General features: G+C 52.9%; 1 protein-coding gene across 7 annotated transcripts in view; it reads left to right on the top strand.

Moving 5' to 3' along the window:
- The window catches only part of ACACA (acetyl-CoA carboxylase alpha), a 276,125-nt gene extending 254,360 nt beyond the window's left edge, over positions 1 to 21,765 (top strand). For all 7 annotated transcript variants that reach the window (XM_043902905.1, XM_043902907.1, XM_043902908.1 and 4 more), the window contains 4 exons: positions 10,445 to 10,599; positions 11,297 to 11,467; positions 18,021 to 18,157; positions 19,961 to 21,765. In XM_043902905.1, coding sequence (XP_043758840.1) covers positions 10,445 to 10,599; positions 11,297 to 11,467; positions 18,021 to 18,157; positions 19,961 to 20,084 — 587 coding nt within the window. In that variant the 3' untranslated portion in view covers positions 20,085 to 21,765. The remainder of the gene's footprint in view (positions 1 to 10,444; positions 10,600 to 11,296; positions 11,468 to 18,020; positions 18,158 to 19,960) is intronic.
- Positions 21,766 to 22,499: the final 734 nt, after the last annotated feature.

The following is a 22,499-nucleotide window of genomic DNA, read 5'->3' as shown; positions in this document are numbered from 1 at the left end:
TCCTTCATCCCGAGAGTGGGGGCCACTCCCCCTTCCTGGCCGGTGTCAAGATCGGATGAACGTGCACTTGCTCTGAATCTGCAAAGCACCTTCCAAACATGGGCGTTGGCATCTCTTCCTCTCCATCCTGGTCGTCAGAAGCAGCAGCAAGTGCCCTGTTTGGAGTCGAGCACTCTGTGTGACTTCAGCCCACTTTGGGAGCAAGTGGCATAGGGAAGGAAATGTGAAAGCAGCAGCAGAAGCAGTCTCGTCTCTCAGGCGTTCTCAGTCGGATAGGGAGGCCATGGACATTGAGGCGTGTTAGTGACAGGACAGATCAGCGGCGGTGTAACGGGAGGAAGACCGCAAAGCCAGCTCCTCTGGGGCTCACATCAGCTTCTGACTCTATTCTTTGGGCCTAGAAGCAGACTGCCAAAAAGCCTTTTTTTCTTTTACAAAATGAGTGAAAATAACTTAATTTTCCAGACTGGGAGGTTGAGGGAGAAGGAAACATTAAGTAAATCATCCAAGATACAAAATAAATACATGCTGGTGCCCAGAAGGGAATTTCTGGTTCCCTGTGTGTGCCGCTCTTCTCAGGATTTCCTCCAACTTTCCTTGAATACTGAGCCTGATCAAAGTTAAACAAGAGTGCTTTCCCTTTGTGATCTGAAGCCAGCTCCCCTGAGAGGAACCTACTATGCAGGAGGAATCCTGTGGGAATAGATGTCCTGTGTTCCCCGTCTCTTCCCAAATCGGCCTCTGCCCGGGGGAGCGTGCCGTCCAGTCGCTTAGACCTGTGCACGGTGACTGATTGTGCTCAAAATCGTAAGTAGTATTTACTCATTAATAACACTTAATGAGTAAATAATTTAATTTTGAACAGCTGACTTCAGGGAAGCCTGGCATGCTGCAGTCCATGGGGTTGCAAAGAGTCAAGACACGATTTAGCAACCGAACAGTAACTTCATCTCTGTCAGAATTTTTATTTTTAAGAAAATGACCTTTTGTCATCTTATCCAGTTAGTTTGGGTAGCGGTGGTGAATTACTAGTGTACATATCTCTGGTTACGACAGAGAATATGAAATTAGTGTGTAGATTGTCCCCTGATGAAGGAAAAGGGGACAGTTGCCCCAGCAAAACACATGATGTCGGCCTAGATACCGAAACCTTGCACTGCCAGGCGGGCTCTGCCCCCGAGCTCTCGGACCTGGGGCTTGGCAGAGTCAGTGCCGGGGGGGGCATGTCCTCCCATCTGGTCACCTTGAGGAGATGAAGCTCCGGCTCTGGAAGCAGCACGCAGCCCACCAAGGCCACCCCGTGTTGCTCTGACATCCTGCTACCTCGGGACAGGCCGGGTGGCCGCGGAGCGCGTCGGCCTTCACAGCCTGGCCCCTTGATGCCGCAATGCACAGTCTTCCTGGATCCTCGCCCTCCTGTGCTCAGAGGGAAGTGACAAATCAATTTAGGTGGAGAGAGAGCCCTCCGGTCCAAGTGCAAAGTCACTATACGCTCCCTGCCGCCCCTGTCCTCAGCGCAAAGAACACCCGGGCCAAGGGGCTGCTTGGTGGAGCTTCTTTCTTCTCCAGACACACGTCTTGGCCGTGGCCCTGTTCCCAGACAGCCGGGCAGCCTGCCATGCTGCATGCCGGCGCTGCCCACGAGGACGGAGCGTGCGCTGGGAGTGGTGGTCTGATGCAGGCAGAGGCAGCCCCGGCAAGCTGGCCCCTGCCCAGATCTGCAGGCACATCTACCCTTCACCCCACGCCTTCCAGCCTGAGGCACCCTGGGCAGAGGGAGTAGCTGCGGGTGAGGATCCATGTGTCTGAAGATCCTCAGGACTGCCTCCCTCCGGAGCTCCCCCTTTAGCCACCAGGATGACAGGAAACGGACGCTTCCTTGGGTCAGGGGGACTCAGTCGAGCTGCTGTTTCTGGCAGAGGTGATGGGTCACTGCGCTCCGCGTGCTTTTCCATCTCGTGTCCTCTTCGAGATGCTGTAAGCGGAGAGGAGCCTGGATGTCTTGTTGAGGCAGGAAATGGCGTCCCTGCCTGGAAAGCTGAGCACAGGAAAGAAAGAAGCCCGACCCATCAGCCTGGGGAGCAGCCTCTGGCCCCATCTCTGTGGTACGCGGTGTGTCCCCCTGGGGGCATCAGGCCCCCAAGCCCCGGTATCCGTGATAGGAAGACTGCTGAAGGTTAAATCATGAAGGCACCTCCCCTCTTAAGGAAGTGAAGGTGAAAATTTTAGTCCTTCAGTCGTGTCTGACTCTTTGCGACCCCATGGACTGTAGCCCGGCAAGCTCCTCTGTCCATGGAATTCTCTAGGCAAGAATACTGGAGTGGGTTGCCATTCTCTTCTCCAGGGGATCTTCCTGACCCAGGGATCAAGCTCAGGTCTCCTGCATTGCAAGCAGATTTCTTTACCGTCTGAGCCACCAGGGAAACCCCCGTTAAGAAGGCCCAGCTTAAACCCACCTCATCGCGCTTATTCAGAAGCTCTTTGGCCTCATACAGTTCAGTGCAATAGTGACAGCTTCTGGGAAGAAGGGCCCCTTTTGGTGTGATCTGTTAATCGGATTTTGTTGAAGCCTCTGGACTTGCCTCTTCCCAGGAAGGAGTAAGTCACAAGTTCATCAGGCTGGAGGGACCCGGCAGGCCCTTTGTTAGACTGAACCTAAGCTTCTGCCTGCCCAAGGTTGTTGTCAGAACTTGTCAGAGGGACCCTCTTCCTCTCTGGGTCCCCGGTGACTCAGATCCCTGTCCTTCCACCTTAGGGAGAGCAACTTGGAGAAAGAAAACAGACTGCCAGGCTTCCTGCCACTAGAACTCAGAGAATTCTGTGCTGTTTCCTGACCCTTCTGTGTGGGATGTGTGCAGGGCGGCACAGGGGACAAGGCTGCAGGGGAAGTAATATATTTAGTATATATTTTTTATTCCCACCTGAAAATCTCTGGGTTGACTATAAGGATTCTTAAAAATATGAACAGTAGAGGACTAACACTAACAAGGAACCCTAGGGTTAAATGTCCCTTGAGAGGGTTGCTGTTAAAATCAATATGCAAATACAGTTGTATTTAGATAGGTATAGCTCCCTTTGAAGAAACGCAGATATATGAAAATGGGATTGAAGAAAAAAAAAAAAACAGATACATTGGGAGAAATTATTCCCATTACAAAAGGATTATTTGCTTTACCAAAGGAGTCACTGCAGGGTTCCTTCTAAATAGCTCCCTTAAGGCATTTAAAACAGGATCTGATTTACACAGTTTTTCAAGAATGCTTTTGTGTAAAGAAAGGCGCACCTGTTATGGGTACAGAAATAGTTTTGCAGGGTTGGTTTTTTTTTTTTTTTTTTTGCATCCTATCTTACTATCTTTGTAGAGAAATTTCTTTCAGCGTAGAAAATGGGGTTACATAGATCTTTTTAAACAGCTACTTATGTTTGTACGTCTGAATCTTAATAAGATTCCAGTCTTTTTTTATGCTGATTTTTCAGTCTCCAGGTTGAAGAATGGGTGTGTGTTCTCTGAGCTGAGATATTCAGGAGCTTAGTGGGGAGGGTGATCTAGTCCTTTTTCTCTAGCATTATAAGTATTTAACCAATCAAAGCAAATTGCCTTCTTCCGAGGAGGAAGAAGGGCCCATAAAAGTTAAAATTGGGTTTAAATTTACACAGGCTTCTTGATAGAACTTTAAAAAAAGTTAAGAATTAAAAGAACACACACTTCAATATCACATTCTTTTATAAAACATTTTTCCTATTTGCCCGATTAGGATGGTTGTTCCATAAATGAGAGACAGCTCAAAAAAGGAGAGAGATTTCTGCAAGGTCACCCAGTGCCTTTGGCTGAGCAGAGGAGTTTCAGCCTACCACTCTTGACTTTTGTTCTGAGCTTTGAAGGTCTCACCCTCCCCCCCAAATCTTGCTCCATAGGATGGTCTGCTCATGCCTAGGGTAAGGTCAGCCATCTCCTGCCTTCCGCAGGGTCAAGGCTGGGTAAAAACACCTCTGCTGCTGAAATCAGGGCTCTCCTCAGAAACTTCTCTTCAGCTTTGACCCCATGGAGGAGAGAGTGTCCTGGCCCCAGGGGGGCACCTGATGGGCTGCCGTCCTGTGGACACTTGCAAGTCAGTTTAACTTGTTTCATTTCAGAAGTATTGACTCTGAAGCCAGACTGCCTAGGTGCAAATCCAACCCCACCATTTCCTGCCTTTGTGGCCCTGGACTTCACTTCTGTATGTGCTTCAGTTTCCCCATCTATAAAATCACAGCGATCTTTTGTCATGAAGATGAAAGGAGATGAGCAGTACTTACACATGAGTGTATGGGAGTATCTCAATAATGTTAGCCCTCATTAGATCACACTAATAATACCTCTTCTCGCATTTAACTCTTTTTTAAAAATACTTATTCATTTATTTATTTGGCTCGCCAGGTCTTAGCTAGGGCCCACGGAATCTTTGATTTTTGTGGCAGCATGTGGAATCTTTAGCTGCGGCATGAGGGCTCTAGTTCCTTGACCAGGGACCAAACCCAGGCCCCACGCATTGAGAGCGCGGAGTCTTAGCCACTGGACCGCCAGGGAGTCCCTCTTTAAACATTTTTCATTGTAAGGCTGGATTTCTGGGTTTTCGTGGGGACTCTGTTTGGGGGGAAGGAAGGACATGGGAGTGACCTACCTCTCTTTCCCCATTTCAGCCTTGTCCTAAAGTAGGATTCTAGAAAGAATGACTTTCCTCTCTGAGGCATATTCTTAAACACACGCACACATGCCGGCTTGCTTCCCTAAAAACCCCGAGGCCCTGCAATCTGGCTAGAAAAGAAAGAAAACCATTCCAAGATATTTAATTGTACAGGGAGCTTACAGGATTGATCGAGAGCTTAGCTTTTTACAATAGTCCAGTGAATAAGAAATGCTTCTGACAAACGATCAATGATAGGATAATCACTCTTTATCCCCCTCCTCATTCTTACCTCCTTTCTTCCAGGAGAACAGGGTTCAGAAGTCAAAAATCTTTATAGACGCCGCTTTTAAATTAAGCAGAAAATAGACATTGACATATTTGTTAATCTCCCCTAAATCATTACCGGGACTGGCTGCCTTGCTCTACAAGGAGAGGGGCCTTCGTGTGCTGCACGAGGGTGTGTAACCAGCTGAAGAGCAGCCTTTTATTTGTAGAAAATAAAATGGAGAAAACCTTTTATTCCCCCTCTTTAAGTACACTCATCTTTCTCATGGGCATTTAAAAATGTATACCTTCTCTACTAATGTCTTTGCCTTGCTTTGCTGCTTTTGGAGAGGTAGGTCTTGAACTATAATCAGAGGCATCGCCGAAGGAATCAGACCCTGCAAGCTTTGGGGGGGTACTCTGGGATCCTCCTAGTCTCCAGAGGGCCAGGCTGTCGGAGGGTTTATTTCATTTTTCTTTCAGAGCTCTAGAATAGCTTGACTGGGTAGATGAGAATTTTGTTAAGTCCGGGAACTAGCCTGTGTCCCTCCAGCTGGTAAAGGGACCAGTTATCCCTCCAAGGCCTTGTTCCCAGAATGGCCTGTTCCTAAGCCCAGAAGTCCTCCCACTCTGCACCCAACGCTGAGCTGTGCTCCTAACTCCGCCTAACACTGGACCAGACTCTCCAGCCAGTTGCCCTCCTGTGGCCACTGCTTAGCCACTTTCAGTACTATTTAACATACAGACTTCCGAGACAGCCAGAGCCAAGTATAAGTCCTGACTTCTCTACCTAAGAGCTGGGTGCCGTTGGGCAAGTCACTGTCACATTTCAGATCTTGGTATCCTCATACCCTGTCTGTAAGGTTGGGTTAGCATAAGGATTAGAGACGGTCTGCCTGAAACAACTTGGAAGGTGTTCAGTAACGCTGAGGTGGTCTGCTGGCAGGCGTGGTGTTAGCTGCTGACCAGACCCGGGTCTGAGCTGTGGTTCCTCATGAGCTGTGTGAGCCGCCAATCATGAAGTGCAGCGCTGGCACACGGGAAATGCTCCATAGATGGTGTGCGTTACACACGGGGCACATATCTGTACGGATGTCGTTGGCCCAGAGGGGGAACGCTGTGAGGGTCTGGAAGGCCCTGTTCAGCCACGTGCACGGCCCTGCCGTCCCTGGGCCCCCGGCAGGACTGTGATCTTCCCTGCTGGTCTCGTGGTGCCGCAGGGGTATTGTGAGTTCAGTTGTGTGGTCCCCAAATCGTGTCCTGCTCTTCAGAGCCATGGACTGTAGCCCACCAGGCTCCTCTGTGGGATTTTGCAGGCAAGAGTACTGGAGTGGGTTACCATTTCCTTCCTCAGGGGATCTTCCCGACCCAGGCATCTAGCCCCTGTCCCCTGCATTGGCAGGCAGATTCCTGGCTGCTGAGCCACAGTTCGAGACCACCACGATAAAGTGACTGTTGCAATAGTGAGTCCCATGACTTCTTTGGCTTCCCGATTCATAGAAGAGCTATGCTTGTACTATACTGTTTTCTGCTAAGTGTGCAATAGCATTATACTATCTTATAAAACTATGTACACACCCTAATTTAAAAATACTTCAGTGCTAAAAAGCGGTTACCATTTATCTGAGCACCTTCAGTGAATCATAATCTTTTTGCTGGTGGAGGGTCTTGCCTTAATGTTGATGGCCGCGGACTGATCAGAGCGGTGGCTGCTGCAGGCTGGGGCAGCTGTGGCCGTTTCTTAAAATAAGACAGAAGTCAGGTCTGCTGCATCGACTGACTCTTCCTTTCACCAACGACTTCCCTGTAGCGTGCACTCCTGCTTGAGAGCATTATTTGATTTCACCATAACAAATACAATTGCAGGTATACCTCACTTTATTGCATTTTCAAACTTTTTCATTATTATTATATTCCTCATGGTGATCTGTGATCAGTGACCTTTGATATTATGTTTTGATGTTTTTGTACTTGTTTTGGCATTTTTTATCCATAAAGTATTCTCTAGGTATGTATGCCTGTAACAGGGGGCGATATCCTAGCCACTCACATACAGAGTGGGGTTTATTGGCCGTGTTGTCTTGGTCTGGTTGTGGAATGGGACAGAGGTGGCACCTCAGCTTTATCAGGCAGGATGCTGCCATCCTCTGATTTAGCCTTTTTTAAAGTTTTAAGGGATACCACTGCCAAAACACGTGTCCACATAAGCCAGGAACACACACAACACAATGTGCATAAGCCTCAGGAGCCCAGCTGCTGCACGCGGGGCCTGGCTTGGCCCCATCTAGCTCTGTGGCCTCAGTAAGTTACATAAATAAGCAATGCCTCGGTTTCCTCACCTGTAAGATGAGGATAATAGGAATGCCAACCTCATACGGTCGTTGTAAGGATTAAACAGGTCAATGGATGAAAAGCACTTAGTGTCCTGTATATATTAACTTTGGTTAACTGTACGCATTAGGGGGCCAAGATAAACTTTTTTTTTTTTTTAGTGGCACTTATTCTTCTAATTTTTTCCATTTGATAAAATTTTATAGAAAAGTTACAAGAATGGTACCGTGAACTTCTGATGTCCTGTTCTCAGATTCACCTCCTGTTGCCATCTTGTCTGACTTGCTTTACCATTTTCACATGCACGTGTTGCCTCGCTCACTCTCCCCACACACGTACACGTTTTCTTTCAACCGTCTGAGATCATTTGTAGACATCACGCTCCTTTGTCCATACATATTCAGCGTGTGTTTCTAAGAACGCAGACTTTCTCTTACATAAGCAAAATACATTTATTAAAATCAGACGCTATAACACTGATACAATATTACTGTCTAATCCATGATTCATATTAAAGTTTTACCAGCTGTCCTAATAATTTCCTTTATAGCCTTATAGCTTTTTTTTGCAGGGGGGAGGGTGTCCAGATCTGAGATCTAATCTCAGAGCACGTGTTGCAATTTATCATCCAGGATTTTGTCTCCTTTAATCTGGGATAGTTCTTGGGCCTTTCTTTGTCTTTCATGATCTTGACATTGTTTAGAAAGTCCAGGTCACTTTCTGTAGCATGTTCCACAATTTGGGTCTGTCTTACATTTCCCTGGGGTTAGATTCAGATTATGCATTTTTGGCAGGAATATTGCAAAAGTGATGTCATGTCCTCCTCAGGACGTTTCCTCAGGAGGCACGTGATGTCAGCTTGTCCCGCTCTCGGCGCTGGTCAGCTTTGATTACTTGTTTAAGGTTTTGTTCACTGTAGCGTTGTCATCTTCCCCCTTTGTAATTAGTAAGTAATTTGTAAGGAGATACTTTGAGACTATGTAAATATCCTGTTCCTCGTCAAATGCTCACGCACAGTTTTAGTATCTATTGATAATTCTTGGCAGAATCAATGACTGTGATGGCTGTAAAATGGTGATTTTCTAACTCTGCCATTCCTTCTCTATTAGTCGTTGGTCTGGGGAGAGGGAGGGCTTTCTTTTCCCTTCTCTTCCATTTAGTTACGTGTGTCAGGGTGACTTACAGGTTCTTATTTAATTCCATAAATATTCAGCCCGATGCTCAAATTGTCCCAGATTTAGCCTGCCGGAACACCTTCACACTGGCTCTTGTGTCTTTTTTTTTTTTTTTTAAGAAGTTCTTTATTTTCTTTTGGCCACACAGCATGTGACATCTTGGTTCCTTTATCAAGGATCAAACTTGGTGCCCCCTGCAGCAGAGGCACAGAATCGTAACCACTGGACCACCAGGGAAGTCCCTCCTGTGTCCTTGTGGCATGCCCGGTCAGCTTTCCCACTTTTTGTGACAGTACATTCCAGGTTCATCTTAATATTTCTCCTGCCCCAGCCCTGGAGTCAACCATTTCCCCAAGGAGTCTCTTGGTTCTTTTTATTGGAAAAGACAAGATCTTTGCTTCCCTATCAAGGGTATTATACCTGTGACCATCTCATCTCAGAAGAAGCTGGTCAGCTCTCCTCCCAGGAATTCTCCAGACTGGTCCAACTGGAATGAATGGGCCTCCATCTCATCTCACAGTGGGGGGCCCGCTGTTGTCATGCCATGTACCTGCTTTGGAAAGAAGGCTGCTGAAGGGTCAGGGGCCCAGTGTGATCCGTCAGTGTCAGAGCCCAAGGAAGGATCGCCCTCCCCACTTCTCATCACAGCTTCAAAGTAGTGATGGGTTTAAAAAAAAAAAAAAGTGGACTTGGGTATCCAAAAACCTCATAAAACCGAAGCTAGGTACTAGAGTTCCACCCCTGTTCTATTAACATGTGTTTATGGATGATACTTACAGCTCGCTCGGCAGCCCAAGGCTGTTTATGGCTTGTGATTCACAGTGAAAAGCGAGGCCCATTCCAGACAGACATGCTTGAAATAGACCCTTCTCTTCTGCATGCCGTCACCTGTGGTCATGCAGTTGTTTGTCAGCTTTGGTGACCACGCACTTGAGGTTGTCGCCAACACCAGGGGCTGTCACCTATTACTCCTTCAGCTAGACTTATGCCTCCTTGCTAGGCAGGCAGCTAAATTTTTGGTATTGATTGCACGTCTCATTCTGAGTGTCATTAGGGAAAAAAGTACAACAGAGCAGCTCCTCTCTTGGGATACTGGTGAGTGGGGGCGGGAGGCTCCTTGTTATAAGGAATTCCACGGTCTCATCTATTGAGTGAGGGTGCTATGTGCTTTTAAGTTTGCTGATCCAGATGGGGTTTGTGGACTGTCTTTTATTTATTAGGCTATGCCGGGTGGGTCTTAGCTGCGGCATGTGGGATCTAGTTCCCTGACCAGGGATCAAACCTGGGCCCCCTGCATTGGGAGCACAGGGTCTCACCCACTGGACCACCAGGGAAGTCCCCTGCCTTTCTCTTTTCTCCTCCTCTCCTTTTAGCCTAAGAACTAGAGTGTCTTTGTCACAGTGGTCAGGGGTTGGCTCTGGCCATAAATCCAAGCAGGAGACAAGGAGGCGTGCTAATCCATCGAGCCGGCATGAGACATGTGCTTCAGGCTCTCACTGGGGTGGATTCTAACTGATTTCATGTTAAGAGTATCCACATGTGAGTTTAGAGCTGTGAAGCCAGGCAGCTCCCAGCTTTGAGGAGACGGCAGGTCCTCGGGGTGGGCAGGTGACCGGACGTGGTGGGGGAATCACTGCTGGCCGGTGTGTGGAGGTGGAGGGTGTCCCAGCTGGTCCACGCTCGGGGCGGGGCGGGGCGGCCCTTCTGGGGCTGCTCACGGGGCACTCAGTGTCCTTTGTGGGGACCAGGGGCCCACTGTCAGTGAGGTGGGGAGCGGCCTCCAGGAGATGGTTGGCACCTGCTTGGGGAGTGGGCCCCCCAGAGGCTGCTTGTAGGACTGTCACCCCCACCGGGAAGGGCCCCACGGCAGGTCTGGTGTCCGCGGGGTCCAGTTATCAGCAGAGGCAGTGAAGACAGCGGAGAGCCGGGCCTCCGAGCCCCCGAGACCACTGCCGCTCCCGAGGAGGGCCCCTGGCCCCCCACCCCTGACAGTCTGTCTCCTCGCAGGCACCCCCGAGCTCAGTGCGGCCGAGCGGAAGGAGCTGGAGAGCAAGCTGAAGGAGCGGGAGGAGTTCCTCCTTCCCATCTACCACCAGGTGGCCGTGCAGTTTGCGGACTTGCACGACACCCCGGGCCGCATGCAGGAGAAGGGAGTCATTAACGTGAGTAGGCGACCGCCGCTTCTGAGCCCGGCTTGTCAGAGACGCACACGCGCACCCGGGCTCCCCCATCGGGAGCTGTCGGCTGTACGTGGAGGAGACCGTGTTCTCTTCTGGAGAGGAGACCTCTTCCCTCCGCTATGCCCGTTATCATCCTAAAACTGTTCATGATTTAGGTTCCCGGGCACTCCTCAGGAGGCAGGCTCCATTTTACTGGTGGGAAACTGAGCCCCATGCAGTCCCCTGGGGACAGCCACCCCACCGGTCCTGGAGTGGGTTGCCATGCCCTCCTCCAGGGATCTTCCCAACCCAGGGATCGAACCCAGGTCTCCTGCATTGTAGGCAGATTCTTTACCATCTGGGCCAGCAAGGAAACCCAAAACCTGCATGCAAAGTTGAGCTCTCTGCTCAAAACCAGTTCCACACTCTGGCTATCTGGGAATTCGAGACACCCCCCTCCCCCGGAACGTCTCCAGCACGTGCAGGCCTGCCGCCAGCCAGGCCATCCCTGCACGGTGCTGGGGTCAGGGGCGCGTTGGGCGGTGGCTCTGAACTGGGCAGATGTCTACAGGGGCTGGGAGCTCACGGCCGGCTCTCAGGTCTCCGAGGCACTCGCTGGAGAGTAGGGTTTGCGCCCGTGGAGTGCCTCCGGCCTGGGCACTGAGCTGGGGTGACTGAGCTCACTGTTGTCCCGGGGTAGGACATCCTGGATTGGAAGACTTCACGCACCTTCTTCTACTGGCGGCTGAGGCGTCTGTTGCTGGAGGACCTGGTCAAGAAGAAAATCCACAACGCCAACCCCGAGCTGACCGATGGCCAGATCCAGGCCATGTTAAGGCGCTGGTTTGTGGAGGTGGAGGGAACCGTGAAGGTAGGTGGGCACCCCCGGAGGAACTTTCATGCCCTTCCTCACCCCCCACCCCCAGCACTGTCCGGCTTGGCATCTGAGAGTCTCTGGGCCTTGGGAGGGGGAGGGGGGTACGGGCCTCAGCCTGTGTCCTCCCCGCTGTAACCCGTCTTGTCAGCTTGTGAGACGGGCGATCAGGCGTTCCTTGCAGCTCATTCAGCAAACCTTCCTGAAGGCTTCCCATCAGTATATACTGGCCAGGGAGAGAAGCAGACATTGCTCCCGTCCTTGCTGAGCCCACCACCAAGGCAGGGCGGCTGAGCCATCAAGAGGTCATGGACAGGAGTGGCCAACGTCAACCACGGCAGACCTGGGGCTTCGCAAAGCGCAGAGCCTAACTCACTCTGTGGGAAGATTTCTGGAAGCGATGTCTCAGCAGAGACCTGGGAGCAGAGTAGGAGGAAGCAGAGGGAAGGCCGGGCTGGGGCACGGGGGAGCGTTTCAGGCAGCAGGAGCTGCGTGCGCCAAGCCTGGTGGCGGGAGCGCCGTGCGTGGGACACCGCGGGCTCTTCAGGATGGCCCAAGCTGGGGCGGGGCGGGGGAGTGCGCGGTGCGGGGAGGCGGGGCTCTGTCCTCGGCTCTGCGGGAGCCGCTGAGTGTCTCACGGGCAGAAGGGGCTGCTGTGATGGGTGCTACCCCTCAGGGGCGGCACTGAGGGGGCAGGAGCCGGACAGCAGGGGACCCTGACGCGGGCACTAAGGCTGCCGCTGAAGGTCTTCGGATCTCAGGTCCACCCTGCAGGGAACGGCGGGCCAGGCATCTCCCGGGGGTGACCGCACGGGGTAGGGCGGGCACAGCGCCCACTGAGGCCGCATCCCCGGCGATCCTGCCCCGGGGCTGAGTTCAGGACCCCGTGTCCCCAGCGATCCTCTCAGGGGCTGCAGCCGGGCCAGCCAGGAACCATGGAACTGCCTCTGGAACCGTGGGCTGCATAAGACCATCCACGGGAGGATGGGCAGGAAAAGTTGGAACTTTTATTTCTGTTTATTCTTACTAAGTAAAAGCAATCAACCTTTATTCATAGTATCTGGATTGAATCATAAACATCATATATACATTTTATCAGGATATGGGTAGTTATGTGCTGGAAATACACTTCTCTCTTCCTGGTAGCCGCGTGACGGAAGACAGGTGGTAATTGCCAGCTTAGAGCACTGATGCGGGCTGTTGGAGGGCTGCGTGGAGGGCCGGGTGGCAGGCACGCTGGCCTCCTCCCAGGAAGTGGCACCTAAGTTCTCCGCTGACTGTTCCCAGGAAGCAATTCCAAAGCCTACTGTCAGTTTTAAAGTCAGTGGGTCAGGGTGATTCTAAGATTTCCCTCTGTGTTAAGTCCCCCCGTTTCTTTACGACTGAAAAGCTGCCTTGGATAAATATTTCAGCTGTGCAACCGGGGAGCACAGCCTTCTGTGACTTGTGGTTCAGGTTCAGGTCAGTCCGTGGCATCATAATTGAGTGAGATGATTTTGTCAGTGGCCACTGGCAGCTTCGCGTGGAAGTTGGCATTGAAAGTCACGCAAGTGTAAAATAAGAGGTTGTTCTGCAGTTCGGAGTGGCCGGCCAGGTAAATGGAGTGTGCACAGGCTGCCGGGAGAGGGCCTTCCTCTTGCGTGAGTCACTGACAGACGCGCATGGCCTGGTTTGGGGGTGCCCTCGCCTCCCGCCCCCCCGGGAACGCCTGTTGGGGAAGCAGGTCGCGCCTCCCTTGTCGATGGAGGGAACAGTCGCCTGTGTGCACACGCTCCTGGCTGAAGGTCAAGTGCAGAAGACACCCCGACTCAGGAGGGGAGACCAGAGGCTCCAGGACCCAAATGTACTGCTCCCCCCATCTACAGAAGTCAGTGTTCCTTGGAGCCCTCAGGGCAGGGGGACAGAGAGAGGAAGGGCGGGTGATCTCTCTGTGTGGCTTTGAAACCTCCTTCTGGATTCTGCGGGCTCAGCAGAACTCGGGTTAGTGGGAGGCAGGTGATAAAATCTGCGGCGCCCTTGAGAGCAGAGAGTGTCGCCCTGTTGAAAAGCCGTGTGGCTGCCTCGGAGGGGCCATGCCTGCTCGGTGCTTGGGAATAAGGGGGCACCTAAAAACCCGCACCTTCCCTCGGTTCTTCAAACGGGGGTGGGTGTGGTGTGCTGTGGCCACGCCAGGTCTGGAGCCTGGCTTGGCCCCGCTGATCCTTACTGTGGTTACAGGTCAGAAAGGACGCTTAGTGTGGGCGTCTGTGGGCCATGCTGTGTGTTCCTTCTCATAGAAATTTCTTTGTTTTAAATCTTAGTCCTGAAAAAAGAGATTCTGGGATAGCAAGTCTGAAGACACCGTGATGTGTTATAACTGAGGAGCAGAATTCTTTTGTCTCCCTTAGAGGGAGGACTCTGTTAGCATGAGTTACGGGACTCTGTCTGAATCCACAGGGGCAATCCCACTGTAGGAAATAGTAGGGTTTATGGTTCGTAGTTTGACTGCAGGCAGAAGAGAAGCATCGCCACAGTTCCCTGAGAAAATAAGAGCTTAGGTTCAAGCTGGCTGTCAGAACAAGGCACAAGTATGTCTCACGGGCACGTTTCCTCTGCTGACTCTCAGATCCACAGTTGAAGGTGTGTGGTTTTTCAGACAGGCTGACTTCCCACCCACCCAGTAGCTCCCCCCATACAAGCTCCAGTAGAAGAAATTGAGAAGGATGTGTTTTCTGAAATCTTAACACTTTTTGGATCCCGCTTTGCCATTTGCTGGCTCAGACGCACTTAACCCTCCCTTTCCTCACGTGTAAAATAGGGATGTTGTTTGCTTCACAAGGTTCGGGGCATTTTTAACGACGTTGTAAGACTGTCTGGTGCTCGGCTTCCTCCTCCCCCTCAGCGTGGCATGTTAGCAGGCGGGCTCAGTGACCGCGTAGCTCAGAATGGTGGTGGGAGCCGCGCGCCCCGATCGCTCTCAGGCCGTTCTCTGACTTCTTGTTGTTGCCGAGTCGCTCAGTCGTGTCCGACTCTTTGTGACCCCATGGACTGTAGCCCGCCAGGCTCCTCTGTCCGTGGCATTTCCCAGGTGGGAACACTGGAGTGGGTTGCCAGTTCTTTCTCCAGGGGGTCGTCCCGACTCAGGGAACAAACCTGAGTCCCCTGCATTGGCAGGCGGATTCTTCACCTCTGAGCCACCAGAGAAGCCCCTGACTTGGCCCGAATCTGTCCACGGAGCTCCCTTACGAGCCAGGAAGCTACAAATCCATTCTTCTTCTGGGTTCCCAAATGAGACGAAATGGCCAGTGGAGGCCCTCGTGAAGTCGGTAGAGGAAGAAGCACCACTGATAGGGTCATCTGATTTCCACTGTCCCCAGGCTTCCCGTTGAACAAGTCTCAGGCATCAAACTTCCGATTTAGAGCCAGGAAGGGAGGAGGTAAGGTAGACCCTGGGCAGCAGGAACGGGGTTGGGGCAGCTCTCCAGAAATGAGGTCCAGCAGGCCACCCCAGCCCACGGGGCTACTGCTGCTATACTCCAAAGCCTCAGGAAAAAAAAACAAACGCTTTGCAGAGATGTCTCCAGGCTGCTCATAAGGTGAGTTATCTGCGGGGCCTGGGCTTCGGGCTCACTTCCATCAGCCCGCGACCCGCTCACCCCCAGGCCCTGCTCCACCACCGAGTAAGGAGGCCTTAACAGCAATCCGATACATTAGGAATGAAACTTTCCCAACAGGTCATTTAGATTTTGTAAGATAGACTAATTACTACACACAATTAGTGAGCCGAGTCTTGCCAGAGATACTGACCCACGGATGCACCGCCGGATAAAGGGCCGCTGAACACGCACTGTAAGGCCATGCTGCTCCGACCTTTAATCACTGATGCTTGACTGGTGTTTTAAAACTTTCCGGTTGGGATGAGTGCAGACAGGTAACAAACGGGCCCAGGCCTGTCATGAGATGAGCAGCCCAGCATGCCGCAGGTGCTTGAAACCCACAGTGGGAGTCATCAGCCACGTTTTCATAATTTCAAGGAGGCAGATGATGACAGAGTGTCGGCCCGTCCTGGGTGGCGTGACGAGCCTCGCTGCTCTGTTCCGGGAGGGCAAACGAGCACCTGCAGGCTCCCTGGCCCTGGGTGTGGGGAGCGTGCTCCCAACAGCAGAGCAAACCCTCCCAGGTCTGTTATAAAAAGAACCCGTGGGGCTGCAGTGCCTGCGTTTGTTGATTCTCGCTAAAAACGCTGTTGACCAGGATCGCGACCCCGTGGCCACTGTGTGCTCAGCGCTACAGTTGACACCTGACCAGGGTTGAACTTGGGGGTCGTTGTCCACTCATATTTTGAGTGACCAGCAAACCATTCATATAAGGGGGCCTGCATTTTCCAGACCTTGGGATGTGTTGCTTTAATTCCATCTGGGGACTTTTCCAGTGTTTGAACACCTAGCGTGCTCTGGCTGCAGGAGGGGACGGGAGAGCCGTGTTCTCTGGAGGGCAGCGGGCCTGCCAGTGCAGCGTTTGAGCATCGTTAGAAGCAGGCATCTCGTTAGCTAATACATTACACCAATCAAGGAGAGTTATCTTAAGCCACAATTAATCTGCTCCCTGGCATATGTTGATAGGAAAGCATCATGCTGTTTCTTAATTAAAAGCAAACGGATTAAAAATGATTAATAAGAGTATTAAATATTCTCCTAAACTAAAGGCTTTGGAATTCTTGGGTAAATCTAGGTTTCCCCACCCCCACCCCATTCTGAAACCCAAGAAGCATGCATTGTTTTCTTTTTTCCTCCCCCTAAATCCTCGTAAGTAAGGGCATGTGCAGAAGTCCAAATTACCAAGGTGGAGATGGGCACGTTGGCACGCCATACGTGAGTGGGGTGGACAGGGCCTGGCACGCGATGCTAAGACCACTGAGCCTCGGGGACCATCGCCACCCCCACCCTTGTTGATAGAGAGTGGTGTGGTGCCTCCTTTTTCCCAGAACAAAATACTCGCCTGCCGTTCAGCCTTGGGGTGCCAGCATCCTGCCCACGCATGGAGTGGGGGGACGACCGCCCCCCCCCCGCCAGCCTTGCCCTGTCCTGGCCGCCCGCCCGGACCAGGGGAACTGACCCTTTTACCAGTGATTGATTACAAACAGGGATGGGCAAATTTGGGGCCAGCAAAGGAAATGGACGAAAGAACTAGAAACGGCACCTCGCTGATCCTTAATCCTGGGTCTCCTTAATCGTTCCATTGTGAAGGACTCCTTGAGACTCGTTAGAAACGTGGAAGTCAGTTACAAGGTATATAATAAACAACCAGCTCCCATGGACTCACCGGCCAAGGCAGAGATGGGGACGGGAGAGTCTGGAAAGAGACCCTTATTTTTAAAGGCCGGGAGTGGAGCCTTAGGAAGCAGCACGGCTCCTGGCCTCCCGCATGCCACCTCTAGCGGGTGTGGTGGGGATGCGCCCTCTGCACTTGGCAGGCCCCCGGCGTCCCAGCCGCGGTGTAGGCGCCTCTGTGGGTATCCAGGCTTCCTGGGCCACCTCCCGAGCTCCCTAATGCACCCACCTATTAAATTACAGCGCCAAACTCATTGTCATTCTGACTTTGACTCGGTTAGTGATAACAGAGGAGGATAGCGCACCTTTAAATGACGAGCTTTGTGTTTAATTACCCAAACAAAATGACATAAATATGAATGAGCCCTAATGGCAGTACTTGGTTTTCCGGAAACCATTAACAAAACGATTCCTAAATGATTTGTAAAGAAAATGAGAGGAGACGAGAGCCAGGAGAAGGCGATTAGGTTTCTAACACACTCCTGAATTATTATGGAATCAACTACCTGGGAAATGCTCGGCTAAATGATCTGACGGGGAGGTGAGAGGTGGTGTGTTGAGACTTTCAGGGCGATGGACGTCCTGACCCTTCGGGAAAAACCGGGGTGTACGTTTCTGACCCGGCGGCAGCACGCCCCTCGCCTCTGGCCGCCTCGGCCTCTGTCGCCAGCCAGGACCAGAGTCTTATGCTTAGGAATCGTGTCTCAGCTCCTCAAAAAGCACAAGTCATTCAGCATTTATTTATCTGTTTGTTTATTTGGCTGCCCTGGGTCTTAGCTGCAGCACTTGGGATCCTGACTTTGGCATTCGAACTCTTAGTTGTGGCGTATGGGATCTAGTTCCCCAATCAGGGATAGAACCTGGGCCCCCTGCATCGGGAGCGCAGAGTCTTAGCCAGCAGGACATCCCGCCCGTGTTTCACGCCCATTCAGCTCTTGGCTAAACAGTCAGGGACAAAAGAGCGGCATCAGCGTCCGTGTGAGCACAGACGCCTCTGGGCAGTGCCCAGGTGGGTTCTCCAAGCGTGCGTGTCACATCAGAAAGCTGGCTGCGGGGTGAGGGCAGCTCCTGTCCTGAGGCCTGTTTCCGCCGCCTCCTACAAAGCCAGCAGTCACAGAGGAACTGGGGGTGACTCTTTTACGCTGAGGACACTTCTGCAGTGGCCCTCCCAGATGTAGATCTGTCGGGGTGTCCGGCCTGGGCTGGGCCCTGGCGTCTGACCGGGCGTCATCTGTTCGCAGGCCTATGTTTGGGACAACAACAAGGATCTGGTGGAGTGGCTGGAGAAACAGCTGACAGAGGAAGACGGCGTCCGCTCAGTGATCGAGGAGAACATCAAGTACATCAGCAGAGACTACGTCCTCAAGCAGATCCGCAGGTGAGACCACAGGGAGGGGGCCCCTCGGCAGCAGTGGGCTCACTTCTGGGGAGCTAGCGACGTCTGCACGAACGGTGGGCTGACAATGCCTTGCGGTCTTTGTGGCCCCTTCAGTTTGAGGCGCTGATCAGATGAGAACAGAGTCCTGGAGCACCGGGCTCGCTCAGCGCCTGCTCCCCAGGGGCACTTAGCTCACCGTGCCCAACTGTTAGCTCCAGATGCAGATCCTAAAAACTGGATGAACCGCTGGGGAGGGAAGCCCATTGCATCCTGGTTTCCTAGGAAACTACCTCCTCCCCTCCCCCAGCCAAGAGGGAGCTGTGTTCTAGAGGCTTCTGTCTCCTCCACGGGCTGGGTGGCAGAGACTGCAGGGGACATTCTTCTGAACTTTTCATTTGGACTACATTTCACTTACAGAAAAACTGCAGAACTAAACACAGTACAGAGAACAAAAAACCCAGACGTGCTTGCTATTTACATTTTGCCTCATTTGCTATATCATTTTTGTTTTTTTTTTTAACTTGTTTTATTTTATATTGGAGTACAGCCACTTAACGACGTTGTGATAGTTTCAGGAGAACAGCAAAGGGACTCAGCCGTACATACACATGTATCCATGGTCCCCCCAGACCCCTTCCCTTCCACGCTGCACATAACATGGAGCAGAGTTCCGTGCTATGAGGAGGTCCCTGCTGGTTATTCATTTTCAGTAAAGCATGTATACATGTCCATCCCAAACTCCCTAACTATCCCTTCTTCCCATTCTTGATTTGCTGTATCATTTGTGTGTGTTTTATATATAAAAAGAGCAAGCACACTCTTATGTGTATTTCTTTCTTTTTCGGAACCATTTAAAGATAAGTTACATCTATTATGGCCTGTCATGGCCCTTTACCCCCAATACTTCAGTATGCCTTTGCCATCAGGGCTATGCCCTGACATAACCATGGTAAAATGATTAGTTTTCATAAGTTGAACACCACGGCTTTTTATCTAAACCACCCTTTGTAGACCCCTGCTCGTTTTGAGTTTGCCCGATGTCTGCTCGTGATTAGATTCAGGCTGTGCATTCGCAGCCCGGATGTCACGTCCATGATGGTACCTGAGGGCGCGTGATGTCACCTGCCAGTCCCCACGTTGGCTTCCATCACCTGGTCGAGCTGTTGCTCGACTCCCCCACTGTCCAACTCCTGATCTTTCTCCTCGAACCTACTAACCAGCCTGTGGAGAGACACTTAGAGGCCAGGCAGATTCCTGCTCATCAGAGCTGCTTGCATGTAGCACTCGGGGGTGAGTCATGCCTGATCCAGTCTTTACAGCGAGGTTGCAGAATGACAACGTTCCCACTCCTGCACGTGCTCCACAGTCACCTGTGACCACCCTGATTCTCCCGCAGCAAAAGGCCTCTCTCCGCCTCCATTTATTCTATATTCATTATTGGTATAGACCAGTGAGTGTCTTCTGTCTTTTCAATGACTTTAACTCATTTTTGATGCCCCACATGTCCCAGGTTTAGCTAGTGGGAGCAGCTTCATGCAGGGCCCACTGTCTTTGTGACGTGCCCCCATCTCGGTTTTGGCTCAAGTTACTTCCGCACTTTTTGACATAGTGGAGCGTTGGCAGTTCATCTGGTACCGACCGTGCTGTGGGGGGCCTGTCTCGAGTAGGAAGACAGGACAAGGTGAGGCAGGGGCTGCCGGATCCACGGTGGGCCCTGGGAGCGGGTTCTTGGCAGTTCTAAACGCCACTGACCCAGGCACGGCTGTCTCTCTCCGTCTCACCACCCCCAATTTCCCCTTCCAGCTTGGTCCAGGCCAACCCAGAGGTCGCCATGGATTCCATCGTCCATATGACGCAGCACATCTCACCCACCCAGCGGGCAGAAGTCGTTCGGATCCTCTCGACGATGGACTCGCCGTCCACGTAGGAAGAACTGCCTGCCCACCCCCGCCCTGCCTCTGAAGCCGAGGGCCAGAGCGGCCCATCACACCCGAAACCACCGCGATGAGCAGGCACAGGAGACCAGCGCTGGAGTCAAGTGGCTTTTTGCTTCCCCTCGATGTGTTCCGGTTCCGCATGACACGTTGGGCCGCGGGCCACAGCACCCCGTTCAGTATTTATTACCCTGGCTGTGGCCGCAGCCCCCTCTCCCCACCCCGAACCTAAAAGGCAATGACGGGTACAGCACGTACCACGAGGTCTTCCTACACCCAAGCAGGGTCGTCCTGGCCGCCCCGGCCCGCGCTCGGAGGCAGGGTGGTCGGCAGGCGGCAGCGTGCGCTCGCCCCTGGCCCCGTGAGCCTGCGGCCACTGGCGCAGAGGAGGGCCGGGAGCAGGAGCGGGAAGGGGGATCCTCACGCTGCTGTGTCTCCACCCCGCACCTGGCTGGGCACACGCCGTCTCCTCGCACTGAGGCGCTGCGTAGGAAGGAAAATCAGAATGTGAGGTCTGCGGGTCCGTGGAACTCAAAGGCGGCAAAACCGTGATCCGAGAAGCAGAGAAAGCAGAGAGACCAAGAATGTTGCTGGTTTCGGGGCCCCTGCCTGGGTCCCCTTCTCTGAGAACAGCCTCGGGGAGGTTGACCTGCCGCGGCCCCAGGGGCCACCCCGTGGCCAGCTGAGATGCCCGGGGCCCCACTGGCGGCGTCGTGGTCCAAGCTGGCAGAGGGGGAGCCGGGGAGCTCCTCTCCTGTCCCTGACGGAAACCAGGCATTGAGCCGCGGCGAAGGCGGGCCGGCCAGCCTCTCTGTAGGACGCGGAAGGCTGGCAGCATCCAGCCTGGCGCTGACAGTCACGGGGTGAGGAGTACCTTCAGGGCCAGCCTCTGTTCCTGGCTCCTCCCTTCCAGCAGCAGACGCTCCTGCTCGCTCTGGGTCTCCTCTCCCCTTTGAACGCACAGGCAGCGCGTGCAGCCGCTGACATCGGAGCCCTTGGCTCCAGGAACTGGCCTTCCCCGCCGTGGGGGGGCTTCCAGGGAACACAGGACCCACGTGACCTTAAGCTTATCTACGACCCCTCATGGTGCTGCTGTCTTCCGGGCTCACAGGCCCCTCCCCGGCCAGCGGCAGGGGCCTGCTCATGGGCGATGGAGAGTTTATTCTCAACCACCAGTTTATTCAAGGAAAGAGCTTCCCGATTCCCCCGCTGGTGTTCCTACAGCAAGAGTGGCAGGTGAGCAGGGCTGGGCTAGCATCCGGTTCCTGCAGCGCAGCTAATTGCATTTGTCGCTGGTGACCAAGGAGGAACTCGCTAAGACGTCTGAGAAGCAGGGGTATGAACGCTTTCGTACCTGCTCCAGTTTTGAGCCTTAACCCTCCAGTTCACGCACAATTTGAGAGCCCCTCTCCCTGTCCCCGGGAACCGCCTGTGCAGAAGGGCCCCGTGGGGCTGGGCGTGTGGCCGTCTGGCCCTGGAGCCTCAGCCCAGGGACTCTGCTACGGGGTTCAGTGCCATCCTGGCCCGGAAGGGCAGGAGACAGTGGGGACGATGTTCGGTCCAGGAAGAATGTCCACCGTGGCTGGTGTCTGCTTACCCAGCAAGAATTGGATCCATCTTTGACCAGATTATCCCTCTACACTTTTCTACAATAAATAAAATGCCACACGCCTACAGGTGGTGTGAGGTCCTGTGCGTGCCCTGGCGTTTCTTCAGGGGCTGGGTGGGTGACGCGCGTTTCCTCTCCACCACCAAACTGTGACACGTTAAATGTCGCTCCCGCATCCCCAGAGGCCCCCCTTTAGGTCTTTACCTGGACAGGGCTCTTGTCTAAGGACACGTCAGGAAGAGACAGCCCGTTTCACACGTGAAGCTGCCATTTCACACTCGAGGCTGCCAGTACACACTCAAGGCTGCCATTTCACATACAAGGCCCCCACCGCACATGCGAGGCCGCCAAGGCAGGAGCCTGGCCCTCCAAGCCCTGCCTGGGCTGAGCTCGCCGCCGCGTCCGTCCCCCGTCACGAAGCGGCCTTCGCTGACTCACTGAGGAGTCAGTGGACGCAGAGCCTGATGAGCACGGCGCTTCAGTCAGATGTATCCTTTCCCCTTTCTGTTGAAATAATCCTCCCCGCTGGTAGACCAGTCACCGGGCGTCACGTCGGCCCAGCATCTTGCTCTGGTTCCGGGGAGCCTCGTCGGGTGAGCCCCCCGCGGAGCGTGACCCAGGGGCGCCGTTCCCAGCCTGGGCGGGTTTCGGGTCCACGTACCCTCGATGGGCTGGGCGGTTTCACAGGTCTTGACGTGAACACAAAGATCTGAACCTCTGAGTTGACACAATCTGTGGTGTTTTCTGGGTCAAGTGACTAGCAAACTATTTTCAGAGATCACTTCAGGCCCTCTCAGGG

Source organism: Cervus elaphus, chromosome 5 (assembly GCF_910594005.1).
Source record: "Cervus elaphus chromosome 5, mCerEla1.1, whole genome shotgun sequence".
Taxonomy (NCBI): domain Eukaryota; kingdom Metazoa; phylum Chordata; class Mammalia; order Artiodactyla; family Cervidae; genus Cervus; species Cervus elaphus.
Note: the sequence above shows the minus strand (reverse complement) of the source record. Positions and strands in the feature narration are given on the sequence as shown.